Source organism: Colius striatus, chromosome 17 (genome assembly GCF_028858725.1).
Source record: "Colius striatus isolate bColStr4 chromosome 17, bColStr4.1.hap1, whole genome shotgun sequence".
Classification (NCBI taxonomy): Eukaryota; Metazoa; Chordata; class Aves; order Coliiformes; family Coliidae; genus Colius; species Colius striatus.
The window spans coordinates 7,204,404-7,231,144 of NC_084775.1; the positions used below are offsets into that span (position 1 = coordinate 7,204,404).

At 44.4% G+C, this 26,741-nt stretch overlaps 2 protein-coding genes across 3 annotated transcripts; both read right to left on the reverse strand.

Annotated features, from left to right (window-relative positions):
- Positions 1–947: 947 nt before the first annotated feature.
- On the reverse strand, positions 948–7,259 carry LOC133627025 (solute carrier family 2, facilitated glucose transporter member 11-like). Its single transcript, XM_062009796.1, has 11 exons — positions 7,165–7,259; positions 6,668–6,828; positions 6,018–6,142; positions 5,201–5,330; positions 4,902–5,050; positions 4,052–4,239; positions 3,655–3,765; positions 3,051–3,152; positions 2,858–2,933; positions 1,796–1,923; positions 948–1,148 (listed from the first exon to the last, which is right to left on the reverse strand). The coding sequence occupies exons 2-11, from the start codon at positions 6,811–6,813 to the stop codon at positions 948–950; spliced, it is 1,356 nt and encodes a 451-aa protein (XP_061865780.1). The 5' UTR covers positions 6,814–6,828; positions 7,165–7,259.
- A 10,697-nt stretch (positions 7,260–17,956) lies between these two features.
- LOC104550253 (solute carrier family 2, facilitated glucose transporter member 11) lies at positions 17,957–26,512 on the reverse strand. 2 transcript variants are annotated; one of them, XM_062010003.1, is made up of 12 exons: positions 26,294–26,512; positions 24,771–24,869; positions 24,274–24,434; positions 23,624–23,748; positions 22,807–22,936; positions 22,508–22,656; positions 21,768–21,845; positions 21,313–21,371; positions 20,657–20,758; positions 20,464–20,539; positions 19,402–19,529; positions 17,957–18,754 (listed from the first exon to the last, which is right to left on the reverse strand). In XM_062010003.1, exons 1-12 carry the CDS (start codon positions 26,312–26,314, stop codon positions 18,554–18,556), a joined length of 1,329 nt encoding a protein of 442 aa, XP_061865987.1. In that variant the 5' UTR covers positions 26,315–26,512; the 3' UTR covers positions 17,957–18,553. The 2 variants fall into 2 exon arrangements, with proteins under 2 accessions (XP_061865987.1, XP_061865986.1); XM_062010002.1 differs by having other exon boundaries at positions 21,261–21,371; positions 21,658–21,845.
- Between the last annotated feature and the right edge of the window lie 229 nt (positions 26,513–26,741).

The following is a 26,741-nucleotide window of genomic DNA, read 5'->3' on the forward strand; positions in this document are numbered from 1 at the left end:
TCTGTGCAAACCTCATGAAGTTCAGGAATGCCAAATCCAAGGTTCTGTAGATGGCTCAGGGCATTCCCAAGCACAAATCTAGGCTGGGCAGAGAATGGATTGAGAGCAGCACTGTTGATAAAGACTTAAGGGAGTTGATGGATGAAATACTGGGTATGTTGCCCTGAAAGACTGTGGGTGCCCCATCCCTGGCAGTGTTCAGTACCAGGTTGGATGGGATTTGGAGCAACCTGGTCTGGTGGAAGGTGTCCATATGGCAGAACCATTCTATGATTCTACTTGTGCTTCACAATATAGGACTAGAAGACAACAAACAAGTCATAAACAGTCCAGAATAAATAGTCTGTAAAACAATGCCCAAAAGTCAGTTGTATAATAAGCTCCTTAGCAAGTACAGATGCTTTCTTCCTAATCCATCTGTCACATGTTTTTTTTGTCTGAAAATAATTGCTCGTGATTGCTCAACATGTAGGGATCTCTTTGAAATCACTTAATAACAGAAACCCATGGAATACCATGACAAGGTACTGAGAATTTCATCTGATGTCTGAAAACCAAACTTGTGTTAATTTCTGTGTTAGAGAGCACAGATTCAGGGGCAAGCAAAGAAAGGCTTCTGAAATTAAATTTAATGTCTGAGTGGAGGAGAATTATAGAAGAAATTCAGAATAAACTCACTAGAACTTTGCATGGTGGTGTTTGATGATAAAATAAGGTGCCATTCTGTCACTCATTCAAACAGTTTCCAAAGTACATGTGTGCTGCTTAGCACTAAAAACTGAAAATACATTATTAATTTATTGTTTGGATTTATCACTGCAAGTATGTATTTTCAAGGTGAACCTGAGAATCTGAGAGTAATATATTGTCCCTAACTCTACTTTTCCCTTTGTGTCCCTGCAAGAGCACTGATGAATTTCCCCTTCATACCATCCTCTTTTCTTCTGTTATAACATGGTGGATTTGATCTCTTCAGGGCCTTTATAAAACACCTCACGAGTCTGTGCTTTGAAATTCCTTTTCTTGAACTCTTCTGAGATTTCCAGGAAGGACTTTCCCTTTGTCTCAGGAAGGAAAAACCCCACATACAGTGCAGTGCAGACGCAGACAACAAGGAATGGGACGTAGCAGAAATGTTCTAGGCTTTTCTGAGCAGGAGGATAAAAACAAGATAGTGTTGGTGACATTCTGAATGATGACAAATAGGCCACTAATCCCTGTTCCTGCATGGAATAACTTCACCTAGGAAGTACTTTTGAGCACTCTGGTGAGGGCCTCACATGCCTGGATGCAAGAGCCCAACATCATAGTTTGGGAGATTTGACATAGCAAGAAGAGTATCTCAAAAAGTCTTTTTCTCTCTTTCTCTCTCTATATAATTATATAGAATAAAGACCAACAGTAGGAAATTAGTCAGGACTGGATATTGTGGAGTTCTGCTCCCTTTCACTTCAGGAATCGCCTTAGGGAATGGTGCCAGGGTCTGGCCAAGGGGAATTAAAGTCACATCTCTAGTCCCAGCTGTTCTCAGATGAGGACAGCGGTGGAATATCAGTTATCCGTGCCTCAAACTAATCTGCTTCCAGTCTCACGTCAGAAATCACCATGGGGAACATCAGGGAACTTTGCTTTAGTTCTGACCATTTTCCTCATGAAGACAGTTTGCATGGCAGTGCTATCTTGCTGTGTGCCTGCATGATATTGCAGGCCCTGTCTCTTTTCCTAGTCACAATCTGAGACTCCATCTTGTACAAAACACTAAGCTATAGGTAATTGCTTTGCTTTGGGAACCCACCACAATGAATGGAAAGGCCGTTCCAACCAGAAACAGGTTGAACCACAGCAGAGAGCCACAAATCATGTAAGCAGCTGGCCGGGACATTTGGTCAAAAACCTCTGTGGGCAGAACTCCTGTTACACCAGCTGGAAAAAGAAATGGCAAGAAAGTTAATTATCCTGTTGACAGCACATTAAAAGCAAGAGAATGCACACTAACAAACAAACCCAACATGAAGGAGATAAGAGCAGGAAATTATTATTCAGTAAGTTATTCTCACTAGGCAACAATGCCAGAACAAGTGGCGAAAGAGATTAACTGCAGTGAGGAACTTTTAGGTTAAACGTTAAGGACTGGCTAATTATTCAAACTCTCGTGTTAGAATGAACTACTAGGGAAGGTTTTGTAATCTACATCATCCTCATCAGGACTCAACTGTGACTATGGGTTGTAATTAATTCAACCCTATGGCACTTGTTGCGACTGGAACAAGAAATTACTGCCAGCTCATGTGGAATGTGAAACTGGCAGCTGCTTTCTCTTTCTACCTGCCTTCCTTCAAACCCGTGTGTGTGAACACAGCCTCACATCTACTCACACACCACACACTGTCTGTATACTGTCCTCACAGCCACAGAAACAAAGGGATTCTGCCAAGAAAAAGTACATTAGTAGGCTAACAAATAGATGTGGAAATTATCCTTCTAGGTATGTGCAAGGAAATAATCAGATGAATGAAGCATTAGAAGTGCTGGTCTATGGCCCTAATGGACTAGTTAGCAAATCAAAACCTTGTTGCCCATTTAAAACAAGAATCACCTGCAAGTGCCATCACAAAATGGCTGTAAGGAGCATGTGTGTGTGCATTCTCTATGTGAATGGCATAGATTGACCCTGCACAACACTAATCCGCAGCATGCAAGCTCCTGTGAAACAGCCTGACACTGCTGGCAGAAACTGCCTCATTCCTTGGAGTGTGCTGTGGCTGAAGACAATCTGAGAGTTTCCATGGCTGCTCACACACATCTCCAAGCCCTGGCAGCACCCAAACGTTTCAGTGAAAACATTGAGGGAACTGACCTGGTCCGATTCCAAAGCTCAGGATATAGGCGAAAATGCAGGCCATGCTGAGGTAAGGCATCCAGCTAATCTGAGTCTACAGACACAGAGACCAACAGAAAACCAAGGAGGGCACTTAAACTTATGTGCCACCACTAACACATAGTCACATATAAGGCAAAGCCCACTTAAATAACTAAGTAAGGTTTGTTACCTGCTGGCTCAGAGCAACCATGAAGACAATGGCCCATCCTGCCATGAAGATATATCCCCCCAGGAGCAGCGGCCTCCGACCAGCGTAATCTATAATCACATTCTGCACAAAGTAACACAGTGAAATAAAGCAAGATGTTTAACTTGTGCTCATGTTTCCCCTCTGCTCTCTCTTCACATTTCAATAATCTGTGCCTAGTTCACTCTACAACCACGTCAAGAATATTATCCATTTAGCAAAAAAAACCCAAACCAAACACAAACATCCAAGAAAAGTCAGAAGGAAAGAGTCTGCTGGCAGGAGTCAGGCAAGAAGGGTATTCAGGGAAGACAAGAGTGTCCCAGCCGCAGCCTAAACTCTGCTACTATCCATCCTAACATGAAGCAACAGAGTTACGCTTTAGAGATTTCAGTGATGATGATGCAGCATCTGACAAAATACTTCTGCATGAATCTGTCTGGTCATGAGTGCTGAGAAACTGCCTGGCTGCTGTGCATAAAGGGCTTCCTTGGCATGGAAGCAGTGTAAATCCCAAATTTACGATTAACAGCCTCCTCACTGTCAACAGAGTCTGCATGTCAACAGAGAGCAGTAAGAGTCTCACACAAGTGACAGCTGTGATCAGTTCACAGATCCCTGTGCCGATTACAACATACGGGATTGTGTCTTGAGGAATTCCGGCCTCTTGGAACACATAAGCCGCATAGAAATACATCTGGGGAGAGAAGAAAGGAGAAAGCAGTAAGGGAAGACAATTAGAAAGTACATCCCATTGTTCCTCCTGAAGGATCACACAGAGAATGACTCATGTGCTGTCACATAGGTTATTTGAACTGTGTCCTGAATCTTGCCACAGCGCTCAGGCACCCTTTGGGAACCAAATATCAGAAGTTTGAAGAGCTCCACAGGCAGAGCAGACCACTCTTTGTTTCTCTTCTGCAGAAGGAGAGCAAAAGCCAAGAGCTTGCACCCATGTCTCAAGTGCTGCTGTGGCTGCTTACCGAATCATTCCCGCAGAGCTGCATGGCGCTGCTCAGCACAGCGATGCTCAGCAGCTGCCACCTCAAAGATGGAGTTTGGAAGAGCTCCCAGGGTTTCTTTGCTCTCTGACCTTTAGCTGCAGCCCGTTCAGCCAGCATCTCTTCCAACTCTGCACTCAGGTCGCTGCTGCCTCTGAGCTTCTGCAGTGCTGCAAGGACAAGGCAACCTCTTATCCTCTGAACTCTGCCTTTGCGTTGCCTGCTCTGCAGGATAGAGGATCAAGCAGCAGGTAATGACTGTAGAAAGCTGTAGGACAAGTCTGTGACCATGGTGTTCACAGATAGCCAGCTGTGGTGCAGACACTGAGAGGATTTGGGAAAAAGGAGTGCAAATCCATCACTGGTATTTGACAAGAGGATATTTCCAACCAGTGTCATTTCAGCAGCCGTGATTCTGCCTCAGATCTCAAGTGACTACCCTGAGAAATGCAGGAGACTCAGATGTTCTTGGTCCACAGCACATATTTCCTAGAAACTACTTCCAGCCACTGGGCACTGTTTAAGGGTGCAGCAGCTGATGCAATTACAAACATTGATGGCACCACATGTTTTGTACAGTCCAAAATATGGTCTTCTTGTTTATAAAAAAACATCCATGAGACCAGTGACACAGCCATGGTACAGGGCTTAAAGCTTTTATGTTCTTCTAAGGAGGCTTGCAAAGTCACCAGCAAGAACATTTGTGTTGGAATTAAGTTGATATTTCTGTCTGCTTTGGACTAAACACTTCAGGCTGTATGTTAAGAATATGCAATCTGCCTTCTCACTGTTTATCTGTTCAGAGAGAGCCTAACAGTCACCCGCAGCTCACCAGAGATGCAGGATTCTTCATCTCCACGGTCAATCAAGAGGTATCTGGGACTTTCAGGGAACCAAGGCAGAGCCATGAGCTGGATCAGGGCAGGCACCACATTGCTAGCTAAAAGAAAGGGCCAGCTCTCCTCCCTTCCTAGCATCTCCCTAGAGAAAAAAACAACCATCATTTGCACAGTACGTTTTACAACCTGGCAAGAGCCCAGCATTCTTTGCTGCATGTGGGCATTGGAAGAGAAAGAGAAGAAAAGAGAAAAGGCAAAATAAGTATTAAGTGGGCTTCTTGCTCTACGTTACCTGAGTCCAACAATCTGCCCCAGCACCAACCCCAGGGCTGTAAATGATGCAGAGGTCAAGGCCACCACTCCTCTGAGTTTCTTTGGGGCACTTTCTGCCAGATACATGGGCTGAACGTTCATGCTTACACCTGGGCAAAGCAGACAAATGCTGACCTCAGCTTGTAGACACAGAAGATAAAGACAAATGCAGTCAACAACCTCGCAGAATTGCCACCTGGACTCTTCTGTTGCAGGCCGTGTGATGACTGATCTACCAGTGTTTATTACGTACCCAAACCTTCAATTTCACTCTGACTCCATGTATCAGCCACTAAACAGACATTTCCATACCCATAAATAGTAGCGGAGGTTGAAACTGAAACCTGACACAGCCTCACTCCTACAGTCTGTTCAGCAACAAATTCAAGGTTAGAAGTCATGCTTCCCTCTAGTTGAGGGGAAGTTTTAAATCACTTGTACCAATCATTATTTCCTTGGATGAACTTCTGTAAAAGCTCTAATGTTGGTGCTCATGCTGATGAGTGACCGGTAACACTCTTACACTCAGATAGGCAATGATTTTCAGCTCAGTTTCTCCCAGGGCTCCTCCTCCCTGTGCACAGACACATGTTCATCACACACACAAAATTCTGCCTATGCTTTAAAAAAAGACATCCTTAGAAGCAAAACGTGAAACCTATATGTACAGCTTCCCCATTCAGGTACCTGCACGTGGCCAGTCTAGAGGACTAATTGCTTTAATGTCTGGGATTGTTCCTATTGAAATGTTTCCTATTTCTGTTGTTTGTGCTGTTTGATTTCTCCTGATGCCATACCTGCATTCACGCCAGTAAAAAATCTGCCGAGCATAATCATTTCAAAGGATTTGGCCATTCGGCTGAATCCTGACAGAACTGCAGCTGTGATCACAAAGACGTTGTTCAGCAGCAGGGACATCTTCCTTCAGAGAGAAAATACACAGTTGTAAGCACGTGTGTGTCAGGTTGAGTTATCAGATAAAATATTTCACGTGGCAGATGCAACCTGTAAGCTCAAGGTGGGCTGCCTAGCTTCACCACTGACATCCTGGTTCCTCAAAGCCCCACACAACATGCCTGTGTGCAGATGGCAGATCAGCAGTTATGTGTGTTTTGGTCTGAAAATGTTTACTTGTTGAAAAAGGCTTTTTCCGTGTTTCCATGTTTTTCTGTGCTTACAATCCTTATGAAACTTTTGTCAGAAAGTTCTCCTGTGTCACAGCAGGAAGTTGTGTGCAAAACCAGGAGGAAAAGAGAACTGACTGACCCATACTAGCCAGGAATTCTCTCTAGTCCCAACTCTTTGCCCCACCTACACTTCTTCAGGCTTCCTCTTACTCATAATTTTCATGATTTTTAACTGCAGTGGGGATTGTGCTGTAGAGCTCATAAATCCTCTTCGTCTAAAGGAAGCTGAAAAGCTTAATTAGAATCCAGTGCCCTCTTACCTTCCCAGCATGATGGCCATGGGACCAGCAACAAGAGCCCCAGCAAGTCCTCCCAGAGGGTACGCAGAGACAGTGAAAGACCACAGCAGCAGTATCACGTTGCTCTGGAGGGGAACGCCCGTGCGCTTCAGCCAGGTTTCATTCATGAAAGTCTGGATGTACTGAGAGGGAAGGACAATGCTTCATAACCGTGACTTGGGGATGAAAGACACTGAGAAATGGAAAGGCCTTCTTACTCATACATGTGCTGTGATCATGCATCCAAAGGATTTTGAAGAAACTATGGTGACACTAGGCTCTGCTCAAGAGTGGCTCTTGACAACAAAGTCCTGTACCTCAGATGTGAGTTATGGAGAGGGAACAAGTATTCCTTCCCTTCTCACCCTCAATATTAGCAGGCTGCATCATTTCAGTGGTGAGTCACTGTTTATAGACAGGGTGAGGACACAAAGGACGTGTCTGGCTCAGGAGGGGGCTCTCAGACTAGCACTACTTACTGAAGTTGGAGCGTTGATGATGGAGATGTTGTAACCATATTGGAAAGTGCCTCCAATCCCAGCTGCACATACTGTCAGGATCAGGACCTTGTTCTGAAGCTGAAGATGAATAGAAAATGGATGGCTTCCTTGCACAGAATAAAATGGCTCAACAGACATTTGGCCCATTCACAATTTGAGTGGTGTTGGTGTGAAATGGCAAGTGCTAAAGCCATCAAAAAAGCCCCAGATTTTTAAACTATCTCCCTCTGCTGCAAAATGGTATCAGTAATTCATTGTTATTCCCAAAGAGCTGGGGACTACTTTGAGGTAAAGGCCTGCCAAGTGTCTTTTAAGATTTAATGTCTATGCTTACAAAAAGTCCATGCAAAATCCATAAATACTGCTAGAGATTGGTGTTATAGCTTCAGTTAATTTAATTATTTACAAAGGCCTGTGCTCACATGATGCACATGATTCAAGAAGCATTGCTAATGTTTAATGACTTCTGCCTCATTTCTAGCTAAGCTCTGTTGGACAGTGCATCCCTGTGGTATGGATTTTCTCATGGCCTTTTATGTCCAGTGCCTTTCTCACTCATGGGCATGCTATTTCTCCCACCTTTTCATTGTAATGAGATGTATTTTAGTTTAGCTTTTCCTATGCTGCTTCATATGTTGTACAGAGCAGGTTGTGTCTCTGCTGAACTTCCTCATTCCATAGTTGTTCCTCCATGTTCCTGTGTTTAGCATTCTACAGTAGTGTATTCAGCCAGAGTATTCTTTACAGCTTCTGTATTATGATGTAGGTGAAGTATGTGTCAGGCAGGGGTCCTATGCCATGTTCTGGTTTCTTTGAAGTCATTTTTTGTCAGTATTGCCCATTGCTGATGTTGCTGCCTAACACCACTGGTGTGCATTTGGAAGCACAGGCAGGTGAATGGGGCTGCTTCATGCAGCACTATGGGATCAGGATGTTTGTATAAAAGTGAGGTCTCCTGACTTTTCAAAGGTGTAGAACAAACTGTCCTGCCTGATGTGGTGTGGCAGCAGAGAGCTCATTGGCAGGCTTGCAAGCAAAAAACATACATCTTTTTTCCCCTTGCAGTGGGATGCCCCGAATGTCAGAGTATGAATGGGTGTTCTGCATCAGAACAGCACTGGGGCTGCGCAGAGCCAGGGGGTCTGTGTAGAATCTTTCTAAACAGTTTTGTTGGTTTTTTCCTTCTCTGTCATGTTTGTAAGCCTCAGGTCATTCTTGCCACTATTTGCTGGACACTTTCCTGTGTGACTGCCTTCAAATTAACCTCCAGCTTCCATAGAGGAGCACAGCTGAGTGTGTGCAGCATCATGTCTCCATTCTCACCTCACCATTAGTGAACATCCCTTCCTTGTTGCAGCTATACCACCCTGTTGGTTGGTTGTTCTCAGTGTCAACCTCCTATCCTGATCAGTTCATACCTATTTTCCACCTGTATCTTTGGTTTCTCTATCTGTATATGTGAGCCTGTGATTGACAGGCTTTGCTCTGACAGTATCCTTGGACTGGGAGCACTGTCCCATGTCTCAAGACCACTCTGAGCTTGCTGTGGGCCCCTGGCTTTTAGCTTGACACCTCCTGAACAATGTTCTGGGTGGCCCAGGACCCAGATGGCCTTTGCTAGCTCCTGTTTGCAAACCCTTCCAGTGGGATAGCTCTGCAGGTGATATGAAGAACCTTTGCTCAGGCTTGACTGTTGCCAGCTAGTCAGGATACCTCAGGCTTAGATAACCAGAAGCTTCAGACATCTTTCTGCTCTACCTGCTCATTTTCTTCTTACAGAGCCATCTACAAAAAAATCCCAAAGTTTTTCCTAGTCTCACGTTAGCTCTAATATCACAAATCTAAATAATCTTAGATTTTTAATTTTCTCAAAGCCATTCCTTGTAATTAACTTCCATACCAGCCTGAGACAGGATGCTCTCCCAGGACAGAAATGTAGCCAGACTTTTCCAACCCTGCAGCAAGAAGAGGCAAAGTTGTCTCCGGTCCCAGTTAGAAGTAGATACGTTTCACTTGCACTTACCTTGGCTACACCACTTCCCTGTCTTGTAAGTGAGACTTGAGACAAGGATTGTGCACCTGATATTTCTGCTCTTCCCAGTTACTCTAATTCTACAAGTGAGCAGCACATTTCATTTTTAAAAACACACCTAGGAGTGTAATGCTCCTCCTGCTCATTTCTCTGCTTCCATTATTAAGTACATCCCCTATCATGTCCCGTATCACAGAGCTCTTCTGTAGCCATGAGCTAAAGGAAAATAGTTTGCTTCTCCCTTCAGGAGCCACCAAACAGTTCTGGGCTCACAGCTGAGTTGTATTTACAGGCTGACCTTCCCAGACCTCCCTTAACACCTGGCTTCTGCGTCATTGCCACAGCGGAGGCATGCAGCTGCCAGGAGAGCCATTAGTCTGTCAGCTTTAACCCAAGGACTCTGATGAGTTGGACAAAGAATTCTGCAAGAACCTGCTAGTATTTACACAGCCTTATAAAAATGCAAATTAAATACATCTGTAAACAATAACAGAAAAATATATGGGTTTTACCAGTCTCTGCAGCTTGTCCATCCTCTTTGGTAGGTTTTCCTCTGTCTGCCAAAGCTTCTGTTACTTTCAGCAGCGCTCTAAAGGATTATTTATATCTCCAGCATAGGAATGTGCATTTAGTCACCCATTACATTAGAATAAACACTTGACTTGGCAGGTGTTTTGCCAAGCTGATTTACATTCTCAAAACAGACCTGCACATTCATTAGCAAGGCAATTCAATTAATTTTGTGGAAAGTACAACATTTTGGAGAAATGATTCTGCCAGAAACAGAGCTGTCTAAATCATCTTGAAGGCCAGCATGCTTTACAGCATAAATTTCCCCTCAAAGGGTCTGGCACAGTTGCCCAGCAGCACTTATCTGGCCAAGTGTGATCAAAGAAGTAAACTACAAGTTCTTTTCTGACTGTGTTTGTCCTGGAACCCAATCTAGGATCTGCAAGACAAACCAGACTGTTTCCCTTGGTCCCATCAGTGATAGGAATGAATAAATCCCAAACCTTTCCAATCCCTCATTACTCCAAGCCTCTTCCCTGTGCTCCTGCCTATGTCCTGGTGATATACAGGCAGTCCAGCTCTTGCTGGCAAGGGCATGAACACTGATGCACAGAAGGATGATGTTCTGTTCCCTATCTATATAGCCTGGCATAGGGCAAACAGCAACACTTACAGCACTCATTTTTGTCACCAAATAATAATCTCTGGCTGTAATTTCACTGGAGCCAGAGGGTTTTGCTTTTACACATGCTGTGTGACTTTTTTTCCTTCTAAAGTGCATAATACATAATATGTATTACATTACACACTATACTAAACTGCATATTACATTATATGTAATATATCTAAGGAATATGGAGCATTGCAGGTAAACCTAGTGCATCGGCATGGGAAAGCAGGCTGTTGAGGGAAGAATCTGATCAAAATGTTCTCAGCTTGTTTTGAGTTGTCAGGCACTTACACACAGCATTATGCTGCTGCTCCTTAAACCTTTTTTTCCCTACAGAAGGCAGAGAGAAGAACCTTTCTGAGGGCTGAGTGTACCAGGGACCATATCTGGTTCTGTGTGTGGGAGATAATAATCAGGGAATCAACTGAGCTTCGCCACAGTTGTTCACAGAGGCATGACAAAGTAGTCTTTGAACGATGGGTTTATGTCACATCCTGGGTGTAAAAAATTGAAACTTAGTTCTTTTTTAATATCTTGGTTAAAAAATAAGTAACTCTATGCAGCAGGAGCTCCTCACCTACTCCAACAGTCTCCAGCTAAATTGTAATGAGTCTAAAAGGTTTCATCTCGCTGTGATAGTGGCTTCTTCAGTGACCTTTCATCTTTGTCTTTGGCTTATTTTTCACTACCAAGTTTTATACTCTCCCCTTCTTAACTACCCATCATTTAATCAGGACAGGCCTTGTGCAATGGGTTTGGCTCATGTGATAGTTGCTTATTGTTCCAGAAATGGTTCCCTTTCATTGCAAGCTAGTGAAGACATCAAAGCAGCAGTAACAGCAATGATAGGCTTGATTATTTCTGTAAAATAGAAAGGCACTCCCCATCAATCAGAAATGATGAGTCCTAGAGATGGAGCCCAGTGGAAATGGAGGCATATTGTGTTGCCAGCAATAATGGCAAAGCTGCTGTTTCACAAAATATCTGGCCTTTAGAAGTAATTATGGTATTTTAACATCCTTTCATCTCACAGAGTGCAACTTGTGAAAGGCTCAACATATTAAAAAGTATTCAAAGCAGGTCAAACTTCTTTTTTAAAGGCCTCTTCATCCCTACTCAGGTTTTTCTACACCTGAATGGAAATAGAAACCTGTCTGCATTGCAGAAGTATTCTGTTATGAATGTGTAAGTTGGGATGTGATGCTGCACCATCTGCAGCCACTAAGTGGCAGGAGAAGTACAAAATGTCCCATATTTGCTTTGAATCCAACATGCCAGCAGTTTTACTGCCTGTGGCACGTGCCAGGGGTCAGAGGGTTACTGTTAATAGCTTCCCAAATGATAACTTTTTCATTGGGAAAATAGAGGTAACTGTAAAAAATGAATAGCCACTGATGTGTACCTTAGGCAGTATGTATCAAGAAAAATAATGCATTCAAGAAGCAAAGCTGTCATTTCTTCCCTCTGTCTATTCTGAAAGATCGGGTTTTGGTAGATCTCTTCCAGAAAGAAAACCGCGTATGCAGTATTAGGCAAGAGCTTTCTCCTTTTTCCTAACATCTTATAAGCAGAGGCCACCTAGTGCAGGTCTTTGTCCCTTCAGGTGATGGCATACTGGAGTTTCAACCTCCAGCTACCAGGTGGTATATCCCTGGTTGTTCTAGTCACTGAGACATGTGATGGGAGCCTTGGAGGTAGATGGAGATTATTCCATTTCTAGCTCCTTAGGCAGAGGCCAACATGTCAAAGCATGCCTCTACTTGTGCAAGAGGCAAAAGAGGGTCTCCATCTGTTCCCTAGGCTTGAGTACCATGAACCTGATCCATGTTTCACTTCTGTTGCAGTCAAGCATAGAAATATATCATAATGCAATGACCTGGTCAAGGGCTGCCTGCTTAGACCACTGCATTGTCTTATTTTTCCAAGGCAAATATGTGTACATTCTTCTATATAACAGAAGATGAAGACAGGATTTATCACAGTCCAAAGGAAATCCTAGAGGCACTATCAATGGGCTTTCCTCAAGGCTCTCCTTATTTCACCTTTACCTTTCATGAACCATGCAGAGCCACCTTCTCTCTCTTCAAAACCCATTCACCATGCTTTTATGTGTGGACTAAACTAGAGAGCCTGCAAGCTGTGCAGTAGAGCAACTGCCTATGGCAGTTTTGGATTAGAGAAAGGAAATTGCATGTGATCTTATGATAACTCTGAGAGATGAATGAATGAAACTCTGCTGGTAGGCAGTGAGATGCTGTGAATTGTAGCATGGGCTGTTCAGAAGCCTCTCTGTTCCAGAAGGAACACAATTTGCCTGTTGCTGTGGTTAGATCTGTGTGTGGAAGTAAGATCTGTAGCTGGAAGTGGGATTTCCTGGAGATTGTCCTCTGTCTTTTCTAGTAACAGCTGCTTTGATGAAGAGTGGATGGATAGATTTTTTTTTTTGTCTACATAGCACCTATATGGTTCACACTTTGGTGCTGACAGGTGCTCACCTTACCTGTGTTTCTAACTGGCTTCCTGATGCATCTTAAAAAAACCCAAACCCATCATTGCCAGTGTTCAGACCTTAGGATAAGTTCTCAGTTTCAGAGTTGCAGTTGGTGCAGATGAGAAATCTCCAGTCTCGGGGTCTGTCACCAGGGTATAATCACCCCACTGCACTTAATCAAACTCTGGCTTTGCAAGCCTTCACACAAACTCAGAGTGTTTCCAGCACCACCACAGGGAGCTACCATCCTCTTCCCTCAAATACTTTTTCCCTGAACTCAAACCTGTCACAACCAGGGTGAAATGTGATGCCATGAGGATGGGAGGGTAGCTATTTGGAGAATGCGATGGCTGTCTCTACGTGTAATAATCTGACTGCAGGAGTAAGTAAGTAGCAAACCTGACATTACGAAAGACCATCAACACCAATTCTTTGATCTGCCATGTACTGAGAAGTTCCTATGTTTTGGTGGTTTTCACTCTGGGATGGTCTGGACCAACTTGAATTACACTGTGAGAGGAGGAAAGGGGCCCCATTTCCATCTGTGAGACTTGGATCTACAGGATGAATTCTCCCTATGAACGCTACACTAAATCTCAGAAGAGATTTGGAGCTGCTCTCTGCTGGTTGTTGGTGATTTCCCAAGCTCTAGCCTGGCTCTTTCAGTAAACCCTTCTCTCTTTCCTGTAAGGATTGTCACAGTGCAGTAAGAAATACCTCTGCTTGCTTTGTCCTAACTCTTACAGGACTCCTTCAGATTATAGAAGACAAATATCTACAAACAAGCATCTTTCTCAAGAAACATCCAGCAGGTTGCTGTTTTTATGGTGGAAGCAACATTTATGGAACTTATCTGTTAAAATGGATTTTCTTTGTAGGAAAGGAGTGCCCTGCTGTGACACCATTATTCTCAGTTCCAGCAGTTCATTAATCTTCCTTAGAAAAAAAGCCACCATTTATGTCAGTTCAAGACACCATATAAGAACTTCAGGAAATGGCTTCATTGAAGAGATTTCTCAGGGCAGAGACCCAGTGCTGACCTAGCTTCTGCTACCACACAGAGGCACTGGGATGCTTTCCAGACCAGAGGAGATACATTGGAGCTGAGTCCTCTGAGGACATGACGGTTGATACAGCCAAGGGAAGTAACTGTTTTTCCTTGCCAACTAGGACTTTGGGATGTCAGAACAGCTCTATGTTCTGTGTGTTGGATCAGCAGTCTGCATTTTCATCCTCCTGATAAGCAATAGAGCTTCTCTGTGAAAACTGAGAAAGCCCAAGTACTAAAAATAATTGAAATACCATTTTCTCAGTCCATTGTGAGCTGTAGGTCACACTGTGGCTGAACTATTCCTGTTCCTTCCTTCCTTGTGTCAGACACTAGTGCTGGCAGTTTAAACTAGGTGACCTGAAGGCCAGTGAGAAAAGACTGCTGGGCTCAAAAAGCTCTCTGTCCCTGTATGCAAAGAGAGTGTTTAGACCCTGCCAAATGACAGTAAATGTTGATAAATGTTCCCATCAGAAGAGAGGAAAATATATGCAGCAGTGTCAGAGTGTCAGACTCATCCTGGTTTCTTATTTACACTCGCTTCAGACAGAGCTTTTTGTTTGAGCTGTTCCCTGGCTTATTGAGAGGCACCCGGTCTAGGACACATAGTCCTGCCCCTGGGGAAAACAGAAGTAGAAATGCCATTTCTGGCTCCTTGTGAAGGTCCTCAGCAGCTGACAGCATGCTCAGCTGTATATGCTGCTACTGTGAGATGAATATAGAGTTCTTTCTATAGGAAACAAGCATTGTTTTTCAGTTCTCTTGTTGATTTGGCCACAGTGCTTATGACATGAATGTTACAACATTCATTGAAGAATATTTCCTGCTGACAGCTGTGTGAGGTGACCTATGATGTAGAGGACAGATCACAAGGCAGAAAAATTTAACAGGAATGATTAAGCTCTGGGAAAAAATAACTGCAGAGACACAAACATTTTCTTGCTTAATATCATCAACTTATGATCAGAAGCTGTTTTGGAAGAGGTGCTTTATTTGGATATGTGAAGAGGCTCTGCTCAAAGAGATTTAGGTGAGATCTTTCTCATGATATGCCAAGTGCAAAGCTATATTTTTTAACTAAAAAAATAGGAAATAAAAATACTTTGATTTCCAGCAAACCCTGTATAAACCAGATGTTCTTGGAGCTCTAAGAGCTATCTTTAGTTTCTTTCTAGCAAACAAACAAGACACCCCATCCAATTCTGAATTATTTGCTTTCTCACACTGTAGAGTCAGCTTATTTGGGACAGGAAATCTTTCAATGAACAAGAATGAATTTAGATATGGCCATTAAACATTGAAAGTAAACATTTCAAGGCAGTTATGATTACACAGCTTATCTATACATGGCAGGTTCATGAAACCTTGTTTCCAAAAGTAGAGCAGAAACTCTTAGTGACTGCTGTGTGGTGGTTCTGAAGCTCTTGGCACCTGTTGTCCATGCCACCGAGCACTGAGTCTGAGTGTTAAAACAGTCTCCCAGCAAGATGCCTCTGGCTCATTTGTGTGGCTCATTTGCAGAGGATGCTCTTTATGAATCTGTTCCTAGTGCCAGTGCATCAGACATGCAGCAACCTCTTCTACACCAGGTGTAACAGGGGTGTGGCATGTCCTGGGGAGCACATAGGTGGGTGACACCTTGTTCAGAACTTGTCTCAAACCCTACTAGGGGAAGTCTCTGAGTGAGTGGGGGCAGAGGAGATGTCTCTTTGTTTTCAAACGAAGAAAAGAATTTGTGCTCTACTGCAGGGTGGCCAGGGAATGAACTCTCTCTCTTGTGTGCCCTATAGCCCAGCTGGAAGAGGTGCCTATGTGTCATCAGACCAGGTATGACTCGTCACAGTAGGACACGTTGCAAAAGGTCATCAGATGAATTTACAAACAAAATGCCAATAGTGTTAGTGAGCAGAGGACACAAGTCACCAGCTGGACACTCATGGCTGGAGGCTGCTTTGCTGCCCCATCAGCTGCTGACAGGCTGAGCACCCCTGGTGCGGGCGCCAGTGCTCATTAAGGCCTGTGCTGACAAGGCGCACAACTCCTTTCATCTGCGACCCCGAGAGTGCTGTGCTGGGCAAAATGGGAGCTGCTGCCTTGAAACACAGTATCTGTTTATTCTTGAAATAATTAGTGAGGCCAGTTAGATCTTGAACTCGTTACTAAGCCCAAAACAATTACCATAAAAACAAGTTCCAGATGGGCTCAAAAAGAGTTGTTTTTGTCTTTACTAAATTAGAATGGATTCCATGTCTTCAAGTTCCTCTGGCATTTATGGACAGGAAACATGAATTACACACAATAATTTAGTACAAACAAAAGAGATGAATGCTACAACAGCCCATTTATCTTTGCTTATGTGCTTTCTTGAGGTTTATGTGCTTTTAACTCATGGGGAGAGTTAATAGTTGTTTTCTTTGTTTCCTAGCTCTCCACTCTTTTGGTTTGTAGAAACTGAGACAGGAAGCTGTTGAGTTACACTTACCTGCAACCCCTGGCAAATGCTTGCACGTTCCACAAAATCACCCCAGAGATGGGGAGAATAAAACCAGAGGAAACAAGAGATCCAGCAGGGTCTGTCACTGTGTGTGTGCAAAATTCCCTTTCAGGAAATACATTTCTAAAAAACAAAGGCTAAATGAACCCACGGTGGTGGATGTGCAGCACAGACTAGTTCTTCTTTTCCAAGAATATTTTCCTGTGAGTTAGTTTGTGGATTGTGAACATTTACTAAGCCAGCAGAGGCAATACGAATAAATTCTGTCTGGAAAATAGAGTTGCCTCTGGTATGATCATGTTTCAGTTCTTCCTCTGAGTGACTTGAGCAAAGGTTACACATGGGAGTTCTCCCAATTATTTCCTTGGGCAGCTCCAAGAGCCCCCAGACAGAGATCTTTTTCAAAGCCCATCAAAAATGGACTCAAGTCTGTGCACCAGACATATTTTTATGAAATCTCTGAATTTCTCATATCTTGGGTTTTAAAACAAATGTTGCATATTGATATGAATCCAACTGCTTCCAAAAGGAAAGGGAATCCAGAAGATGGCAGGCAGCAATGGTGCATCATTGCTGCTCAGACCTGTGATTACATCTGCTTTGGGCCCCTGCACAAGGGCAGGACAAAAGGACAAGGCAGGAGAAAGTCACAAAAGAACCATCCTGAGCAGTGTTTCTGTCTTGGCAGTCTCTCATTACTTTCTTGTAGCTGAGGCAAAGAGTTTATCTTTTCTTTTTGGGGGCTTTTAGTTAGATTCCATGGTTTTATGGTAGGCATGTCAGCATCACTACAGAGATGTATAACATGAACTCATCTGTACATCTCAGCTGATGTGAAGTTGTGGAAGGATCTAACTCCCAAAATCCGTAACATTTGAGAAGGATTGTAATAAAGACTAAAATTGCCCCTAGGCATATGCAGTACATGAAGTCAGCTTGGCTGAGCTCCAGAGGGAGTGAGATCATGGGCAGAAAGCAGCTCGGGAAGAGGGGATGTCACCAAGATTTGTTTGGCCTCTTCCAGTGGGAGACAGTGAGCTTGCCAATGCATTTCATTGCTTCTCTCCCCATGAATCTTAGAAAAACAGGGCCTTAAGTAGAAGTCTGGACAAGTAGAGTTCTCTGAGTTTGGCTGGCAAACAAGAGAAATAAAGAAAAATGAGGAACTGCATACGTTTTTTTTAGATTTCATGCAATGCCTGACTTGCACACAGTCCTCTACAGGGAGTGAGTGGGACTGATTATTTAGATTCGATTTCTATGGAACTAGTGAGCCTGAGGTCCAGAGTGATGAGCTCTTTCCAGTGGAGAGGCTCCCAATGTACATCCCAAGCCTAGGTTGAAACATGGAAGGGGCAGGAATCACATCTTGAATTCAGCTTCTGGCTGGCATTGCCTGCAGGTAGTGAGAGCAGATAGGAAGCCTTTGCTTCTATCCAAAGGAGCAGAATACTTACTCATCTATTTCATTTGTAACTCATTTATTCACTCGTGTTTCTTTGACTCAGTCATCCCTTCTGTGGAGATGTTAGCTCTGTGGCATGCTGAAGGGACAAGCTGCAACAACAGGGTTTTTGGGCTCTAATAGACACAGGAACATGGGCAGCCCTTTGCAGAGCTCCTGGCGTCAAGGAGTGCCAGTCTCAGGCCAGCCGGGATCAGGGTGATGCGCTGAAACACACTAAAGCCACTCAGGATTGCTGAAGGGAGAGCACTGCCATGAGCAAGTGCTGCTCTGCTGTATGCAAGCCCCCAATTCATTGTCATAGTTATATAATATCTCTTTTTGCTTTTACATCCTGCTGACGTTCAGGCTTTGCCCGTTTTCCACTCTCATGCAGCTGCTTCTCACACTCGCAACCGGGCATTCTATGACATTATCTCACTCACCAGCAGTCACTCCCATACTCTGAAGCTCGGTTTACAGTTTTTGCCAATTACCAGTTCTTTATTCCCACACATTATTAATTGTTTGGATTTATCACTGCAAGTATGTATTTTCAAGGTGAACCTGAGAATCTGAGAGTAATATATTGTCCCTAACTCTACTTTTCCCTTTGTGTCCCTGCAAGAGGAAATAGCCACTGCTGAATTTCCCCTTCATACCATCCTCTTTTCTTCTGCTACAGTATGGTGGATTCAATCTCTTCAGGGCCTTTATAAAACACCTCACGAGTCTGTGCTTTGAAATTCCTTTTCTTGAACTCTTCTGAGATTTCCAGGAAGGACTTTCCCTTTGTCTCAGGAAGGAAAAACCCCACGTACAGTGCAGTGCAGACGCAGACAACAAGGAATGGGACGTAGCAGAAATGTTCTAGGCTTTTCTGAGCAGAAGAATAAAAACAAGATAGTGTTGGTGACATTCTGTATGATGACAAATAGGCCACTAATCCCTGTTCCTGCATGGAATAACTTCACCTAGGAAGTACTTCTGAGCACTCTGGTGAGGGCCTCACATGCCTGGATGCAAGAGCCCAACATCATAGTTTGGGAGATTTGACATAGCAAGAAGAGTATCTCAAAAAGTCTTTTTCTATCTTTCTCTCTATATATAATTATATAGAATAAAGACCAACAGTAGGAAATTAGTCAGGACTGGATATTGTGGAGTTCTGCTCCCTTTCACTTCAGGAATCGCCTTAGGGAATGGTGCCAGGGTCTGGCCAAGGGGAATTAACGTCACATCTCTAGTCCCAGCTGTTCTCAGATGAGGACAGCGGTGGAATATCAGTTATCCGTGCCTCAAACTAATCTGCTTCCAGTCTCACGTCAGAAATCACCATGGGGAACATCAGGGAACTTTGCTTTAGTTCTGACCATTTTCCTCATGAAGACAGTTTGCATGGCAGTGCTATCTTGCTGTGTGCCTGCATGATATTGCAGGCCCTGTCTCTTTTCCTAGTCACAATCTGAGACTCCATCTTGTACAAAACACTAAGCTATAGGTAATTGCTTTGCTTTGGGAACCCACCACAATGAATGGAAAGGCCGTTCCAACCAGAAACAGGTTGAACCACAGCAGAGAGCCACAAATCATGTAAGCAGCTGGCCGGGACATTTGGTCAAAAATCTCTGTGGGCAGAACTCCTGTTACACCAGCTGGAAAAAGAAATGGCAAGAAAGTTAATTATCCTGTTGACAGCACATTAAAAGCAAGAGAATGCACACTAACAAACAAACCCAACATGAAGGAGATAAGAGCAGGAAATTATTATTCAGTAAGTTATTCTCACTAGGCAACAATGCCAGAACAAGTGGCGAAAGAGATTAACTGCATTGAGGAACTTTTAGGTTAAACGTTAAGGACTGGCTAATTATTCAAACTCTCGTGTTAGAATGAACTACTAGGGAAGGTTTTGTAATCTACATCATCCTCATCAGGACTCAACTGTGACTATGGGTTGTAATTAATTCAACCCTATGGCACTTGTTGCGACTGGAACAAGAAATTACTGCCAGCTCATGTGGAATGTGAAACTGGCAGCTGCTTTCTCTTTCTACCTGCCTTCCTTCAAACCCGTGTGTGTGAACACAGCCTCACATCTACTCACACACCACACACTGTCTGTATACTGTCCTCACAGCCACAGAAACAAAGGGATTCTGCCAAGAAAAAGTACATTAGTAGGCTAACAAATAGATGTGGAAATTATCCTTCTAGGTATGTGCAAGGAAATAATCAGATGAATGAAGCATTAGAAGTGCTGGTCTATGGCCCTAATGGACTAGTTAGCAAATCAAAACCTTGTTGCCCATTTAAAACAAGAATCACCTGCAAGTGCCATCACAAAATGGCTGTAAGGAGCATGTGTGTGTGCATTCTCTATGTGAATGGCATAGATTGACCCTGCACAACACTAATCCGCAGCATGCAAGCTCCTGTGAAACAGCCTGACACTGCTGGCAGAAACTGCCTCATTCCTTGGAGTGTGCTGTGGCTGAAGACAATCTGAGAGTTTCCATGGCTGCTCACACACATCTCCAAGCCCTGGCAGCACCCAAACGTTTCAGTGAAAACATTGAGGGAACTGACCTGGTCCGATTCCAAAGCTCAGGATATAGGCGAAAATGCAGGCCATGCTGAGGTAAGGCATCCAGCTAATCTGAGTCTACAGACACAGAGACCAACAGAAAACCAAGGAGGGCACTTAAACTTATGTGCCACCACTAACACATAGTCACATATAAGGCAAAGCCCACTTAAATAACTAAGTAAGGTTTGTTACCTGCTGGCTCAGAGCAACCATGAAGACAATGGCCCATCCTGCCATGAAGATATATCCCCCCAGGAGCAGCGGCCTCCGACCAGCGTAATCTATAATCACATTCTGCACAAAGTAACACAGTGAAATAAAGCAAGATGTTTAACTTGTGCTCATGTTTCCCCTCTGCTCTCTCTTCACATTTCAATAATCTGTGCCTAGTTCACTCTACAACCACGTCAAGAATATTATCCATTTAGCAAAAAAAACCCAAACCAAACACAAACATCCAAGAAAAGTCAGAAGGAAAGAGTCTGCTGGCAGGAGTCAGGCAAGAAGGGTATTCAGGGAAGACAAGAGTGTCCCAGCCGCAGCCTAAACTCTGCTACTATCCATCCTAACATGAAGCAACAGAGTTACGCTTTAGAGATTTCAGTGATGATGATGCAGCATCTGACAAAATACTTCTGCATGAATCTGTCTGGTCATGAGTGCTGAGAAACTGCCTGGCTGCTGTGCATAAAGGGCTTCCTTGGCATGGAAGCAGTGTAAATCCCAAATTTACGATTAACAGCCTCCTCACTGTCAACAGAGTCTGCATGTCAACAGAGAGCAGTAAGAGTCTCACACAAGTGACAGCTGTGATCAGTTCACAGATCCCTGTGCCGATTACAACATACGGGATTGTGTCTTGAGGAATTCCGGCCTCTTGGAACACATAAGCCGCATAGAAATACATCTGGGGAGAGAAGAAAGGAGAAAGCAGTAAGGGAAGACAATTAGAAAGTACATCCCATTGTTCCTCCTGAAGGATCACACAGAGAATGACTCATGTGCTGTCACATAGGTTATTTGAACTGTGTCCTGAATCTTGCCACAGCGCTCAGGCACCCTTTGGGAACCAAATATCAGAAGTTTGAAGAGCTCCACAGGCAGAGCAGACCACTCTTTGTTTCTCTTCTGCAGAAGGAGAGCAAAAGCCAAGAGCTTGCACCCATGTCTCAAGTGCTGCTGTGGCTGCTTACCGAATCATTCCCGCAGAGCTGCATGGCGCTGCTCAGCACAGCGATGCTCAGCAGCTGCCACCTCAAAGATGGAGTTTGGAAGAGCTCCCAGGGTTTCTTTGCTCTCTGACCTTTAGCTGCAGCCCGTTCAGCCAGCATCTCTTCCAACTCTGCACTCAGGTCGCTGCTGCCTCTGAGCTTCTGCAGTGCTGCAAGGACAAGGCAACCTCTTATCCTCTGAACTCTGCCTTTGCGTTGCCTGCTCTGCAGGATAGAGGATCAAGCAGCAGGTAATGACTGTAGAAAGCTGTAGGACAAGTCTGTGACCATGGTGTTCACAGATAGCCAGCTGTGGTGCAGACACTGAGAGGATTTGGGAAAAAGGAGTGCAAATCCATCACTGGTATTTGACAAGAGGATATTTCCAACCAGTGTCATTTCAGCAGCCGTGATTCTGCCTCAGATCTCAAGTGACTACCCTGAGAAATGCAGGAGACTCAGATGTTCTTGGTCCACAGCACATATTTCCTAGAAACTACTTCCAGCCACTGGGCACTGTTTAAGGGTGCAGCAGCTGATGCAATTACAAACATTGATGGCACCACATGTTTTGTACAGTCCAAAATATGGTCTTCTTGTTTATAAAAAAACATCCATGAGACCAGTGACACAGCCATGGTACAGGGCTTAAAGCTTTTATGTTCTTCTAAGGAGGCTTGCAAAGTCACCAGCAAGAACATTTGTGTTGGAATTAAGTTGATATTTCTGTCTGCTTTGGACTAAACACTTCAGGCTGTATGTTAAGAATATGCAATCTGCCTTCTCACTGTTTATCTGTTCAGTGAGAGCCTAACAGTCACCCGCAGCTCACCAGAGATGCAGGATTCTTCATCTCCACGGTCAATCAAGAGGTATCTGGGACTTTCAGGGAACCAAGGCAGAGCCATGAGCTGGATCAGGGCAGGCACCACATTGCTAGCTAAAAGAAAGGGCCAGCTCTCCTCCCTTCCTAGCATCTCCCTAGAGAAAAAAACAACCATCATTTGCACAGTACGTTTTACAACCTGGCAAGAGCCCAGCATTCTTTGCTGCATGTGGGCATTGGAAGAGAAAGAGAAGAAAAGAGAAAAGGAAAAATAAGTATTAAGTGGGCTTCTTGCTCTACGTTACCTGAGTCCAACAATCTGCCCCAGCACCAACCCCAGGGCTGTAAATGATGCAGAGGTCAAGGCCACCACTCCTCTGAGTTTCTTTGGGGCACTTTCTGCCAGATACATGGGCTGAACGTTCATGCTTACACCTGGGCAAAGCAGACAAATGCTGACCTCAGCTTGTAGACACAGAAGATAAAGACAAATGCAGTCAACAACCTCGCAGAATTGCCACCTGGACTCTTCTGTTGCAGGCCGTGTGATGACTGATCTACCAGTGTTTATTACGTACCCAAACCTTCAATTTCACTCTGACTCCATGTATCAGCCACTAAACAGACATTTCCATACCCATAAATAGTAGCGGAGGTTGAAACTGAAACCTGACACAGCCTCACTCCTACAGTCTGTTCAGCAACAAATTCAAGGTTAGAAGTCATGCTTCCCTCTAGTTGAGGGGAAGTTTTAAATCACTTGTACCAATCATTATTTCCTTGGATGAACTTCTGTAAAAGCTCTAATGTTGGTGCTCATGCTGATGAGTGACCGGTAACACTCTTACACTCAGATAGGCAATGATTTTCAGCTCAGTTTCTCCCAGGGCTCCTCCTCCCTGTGCACAGACACATGTTCATCACACACACAAAATTCTGCCTATGCTTTAAAAAAAGACATCCTTAGAAGCAAAACGTGAAACCTATATGTACAGCTTCCCCATTCAGGTACCTGCACGTGGCCAGTCTAGAGGACTAATTGCTTTAATGTCTGGGATTGTTCCTATTGAAATGTTTCCTATTTCTGTTGTTTGTGCTGTTTGATTTCTCCTGATGCCATACCTGCATTCACGCCAGTAAAAAATCTGCCGAGCATAATCATTTCAAAGGATTTGGCCATTCGGCTGAATCCTGACAGAACTGCAGCTATGATCACAAAGACGTTGTTCAGCAGCAGGGACATCTTCCTTCAGAGAGAAAATACACAGTTGTAAGCACGTGTGTGTCAGGTTGAGTTATCAGATAAAATATTTCACGTGGCAGATGCAACCTGTAAGCTCAAGGTGGGCTGCCTAGCTTCACCACTGACATCCTGGTTCCTCAAAGCCCCACACAACATGCCTGTGTGCAGATGGCAGATCAGCAGTTATGTGTGTTTTGGTCTGAAAATGTTTACTTGTTGAAAAAGGCTTTTTCCGTGTTTCCATGTTTTTCTGTGCTTACAATCCTTATGAAACTTTTGTCAGAAAGTTCTCCTGTGTCACAGCAGGAAGTTGTGTGCAAAACCAGGAGGAAAAGAGAACTGACTGACCCATACTAGCCAGGAATTCTCTCTAGTCCCAACTCTTTGCCCCACCTACACTTCTTCAGGCTTCCTCTTACTCATAATTTTCATGATTTTTAACTGCAGTGGGGATTGTGCTGTAGAGCTCATAAATCCTCTTCGTCTAAAGGAAGCTGAAAAGCTTAATTAGAATCCAGTGCCCTCTTACCTTCCCAGCATGATGGCCATGGGACCAGCAACAAGAGCCCCAGCAAGTCCTCCCAGAGGGTACGCAGAGACAGTGAAAGACCACAGCAGCAGTATCACGTTGCTCTGGAGGGGAACGCCCGTGCGCTTCAGCCAGGTTTCATTCATGAAAGTCTGGATGTACTGAGAGGGAAGGACAATGCTTCATAACCGTGACTTGGGGATGAAAGACACTGAGAAATGGAAAGGCCTTCTTACTCATACATGTGCTGTGATCATGCATCCAAAGGATTTTGAAGAAACTATGGTGACACTAGGCTCTGCTCAAGAGTGGCTCTTGACAACAAAGTCCTGTACCTCAGATGTGAGTTATGGAGAGGGAACAAGTATTCCTTCCCTTCTCACCCTCAATATTAGCAGGCTGCATCATTTCAGTGGTGAGTCACTGTTTATAGACAGGGTGAGGACACAAAGGACGTGTCTGGCTCAGGAGGGGGCTCTCAGACTAGCACTACTTACTGAAGTTGGAGCGTTGATGATGGAGATGTTGTAACCATATTGGAAAGTGCCTCCAATCCCAGCTGCACATACTGTCAGGATCAGGACCTTGTTCTGAAGCTGAAGATGAATAGAAAATGGATGGCTTCCTTGCACAGAATAAAATGGCTCAACAGACATTTGGCCCATTCACAATTTGAGTGGTGTTGGTGTGAAATGGCAAGTGCTAAAGCCATCAAAAAAGCCCCAGATTTTTAAACTATCTCCCTCTGCTGCAAAATGGTATCAGTAATTCATTGTTATTCCCAAAGAGCTGGGGACTACTTTGAGGTAAAGGCCTGCCAAGTGTCTTTTAAGATTTAATGTCTATGCTTACAAAAAGTCCATGCAAAATCCATAAATACTGCTAGAGATTGGTGTTATAGCTTCAGTTAATTTAATTATTTACAAAGGCCTGTGCTCACATGATGCACATGATTCAAGAAGCATTGCTAATGTTTAATGACTTCTGCCTCATTTCTAGCTAAGCTCTGTTGGACAGTGCATCCCTGTGGTATGGATTTTCTCATGGCCTTTTATGTCCAGTGCCTTTCTCACTCATGGGCATGCTATTTCTCCCACCTTTTCATTGTAATGAGATGTATTTTAGTTTAGCTTTTCCTATGCTGCTTCATATGTTGTACAGAGCAGGTTGTGTCTCTGCTGAACTTCCTCATTCCATAGTTGTTCCTCCATGTTCCTGTGTTTAGCATTCTACAGTAGTGTATTCAGCCAGAGTATTCTTTACAGCTTCTGTATTATGATGTAGGTGAAGTATGTGTCAGGCAGGGGTCCTATGCCATGTTCTGGTTTCCTTGAAGTCATTTTTTGTCAGTATTGCCCATTGCTGATGTTGCTGCCTAACACCACTGGTGTGCATTTGGAAGCACAGGCAGGTGAATGGGGCTGCTTCATGCAGCACTATGGGATCAGGATGTTTGTATAAAAGTGAGGTCTCCTGACTTTTCAAAGGTGTAGAACAAACTGTCCTGCCTGATGTGGTGTGGCAGCAGAGAGCTCATTGGCAGGCTTGCAAGCAAAAAACATACATCTTTTTTCCCCTTGCAGTGGGATGCCCCGAATGTCAGAGTATGAATGGGTGTTCTGCATCAGAACAGCACTGGGGCTGCGCAGAGCCAGGGGGTCTGTGTAGAATCTTTCTAAACAGTTTTGTTGGTTTTTTCCTTCTCTGTCATGTTTGTAAGCCTCAGGTCATTCTTGCCACTATTTGCTGGACACTTTCCTGTGTGACTGCCTTCAAATTAACCTCCAGCTTCCATAGAGGAGCACAGCTGAGTGTGTGCAGCATCATGTCTCCATTCTCACCTCACCATTAGTGAACATCCCTTCCTTGTTGCAGCTATACCACCCTGTTGGTTGGTTGTTCTCAGTGTCAACCTCCCATCCTTATCAGGTCAGACCTATCTGGTAGCATCTACACAGCCTTATAGAAATAAGAATTAAATACATCTGTAAACAATAACAGTAAAATATATGGGTTTTACCAGTCTCTGCAGCTCGTCCATCCTCTTTGGTAGGTTTTCCTCTGCCTGCCAAACCTCTGTTACTTTCCGCAGCGCTCTAAAGGATTATTTGTGCACTAGCGCGGGCAGTGACCTTCTGCCCAGGGAGGCCCGTGGCGCGCTAACTCAGGCCTTCGCACAGCCGCCCCGTTCCGCTGCCCAGCTCCCGGCCGCGGCCGCAGCCCGGTGCCGGCAGGACGCCGGTGGCGGCAGGAGGTCGGAGCCGAAGCGGAAGGCGCCGCCGGGCCCCGCCCCGCCATTCTCTCGGCTGAATGGCCGTCTCCTGGCAGCCACGGGAGCTGCCGGTCCCTTTCCCCGCCTCCCCGCGCCCCGCCGCTGCCCGCTGCCATTGGCCGCGGCGGCTCGGCCCCTTCCGGCCCGTCAGCTGCCGCAGCGGGACGAGGGCACAGGAGGCGCTCTCCGATTGGGC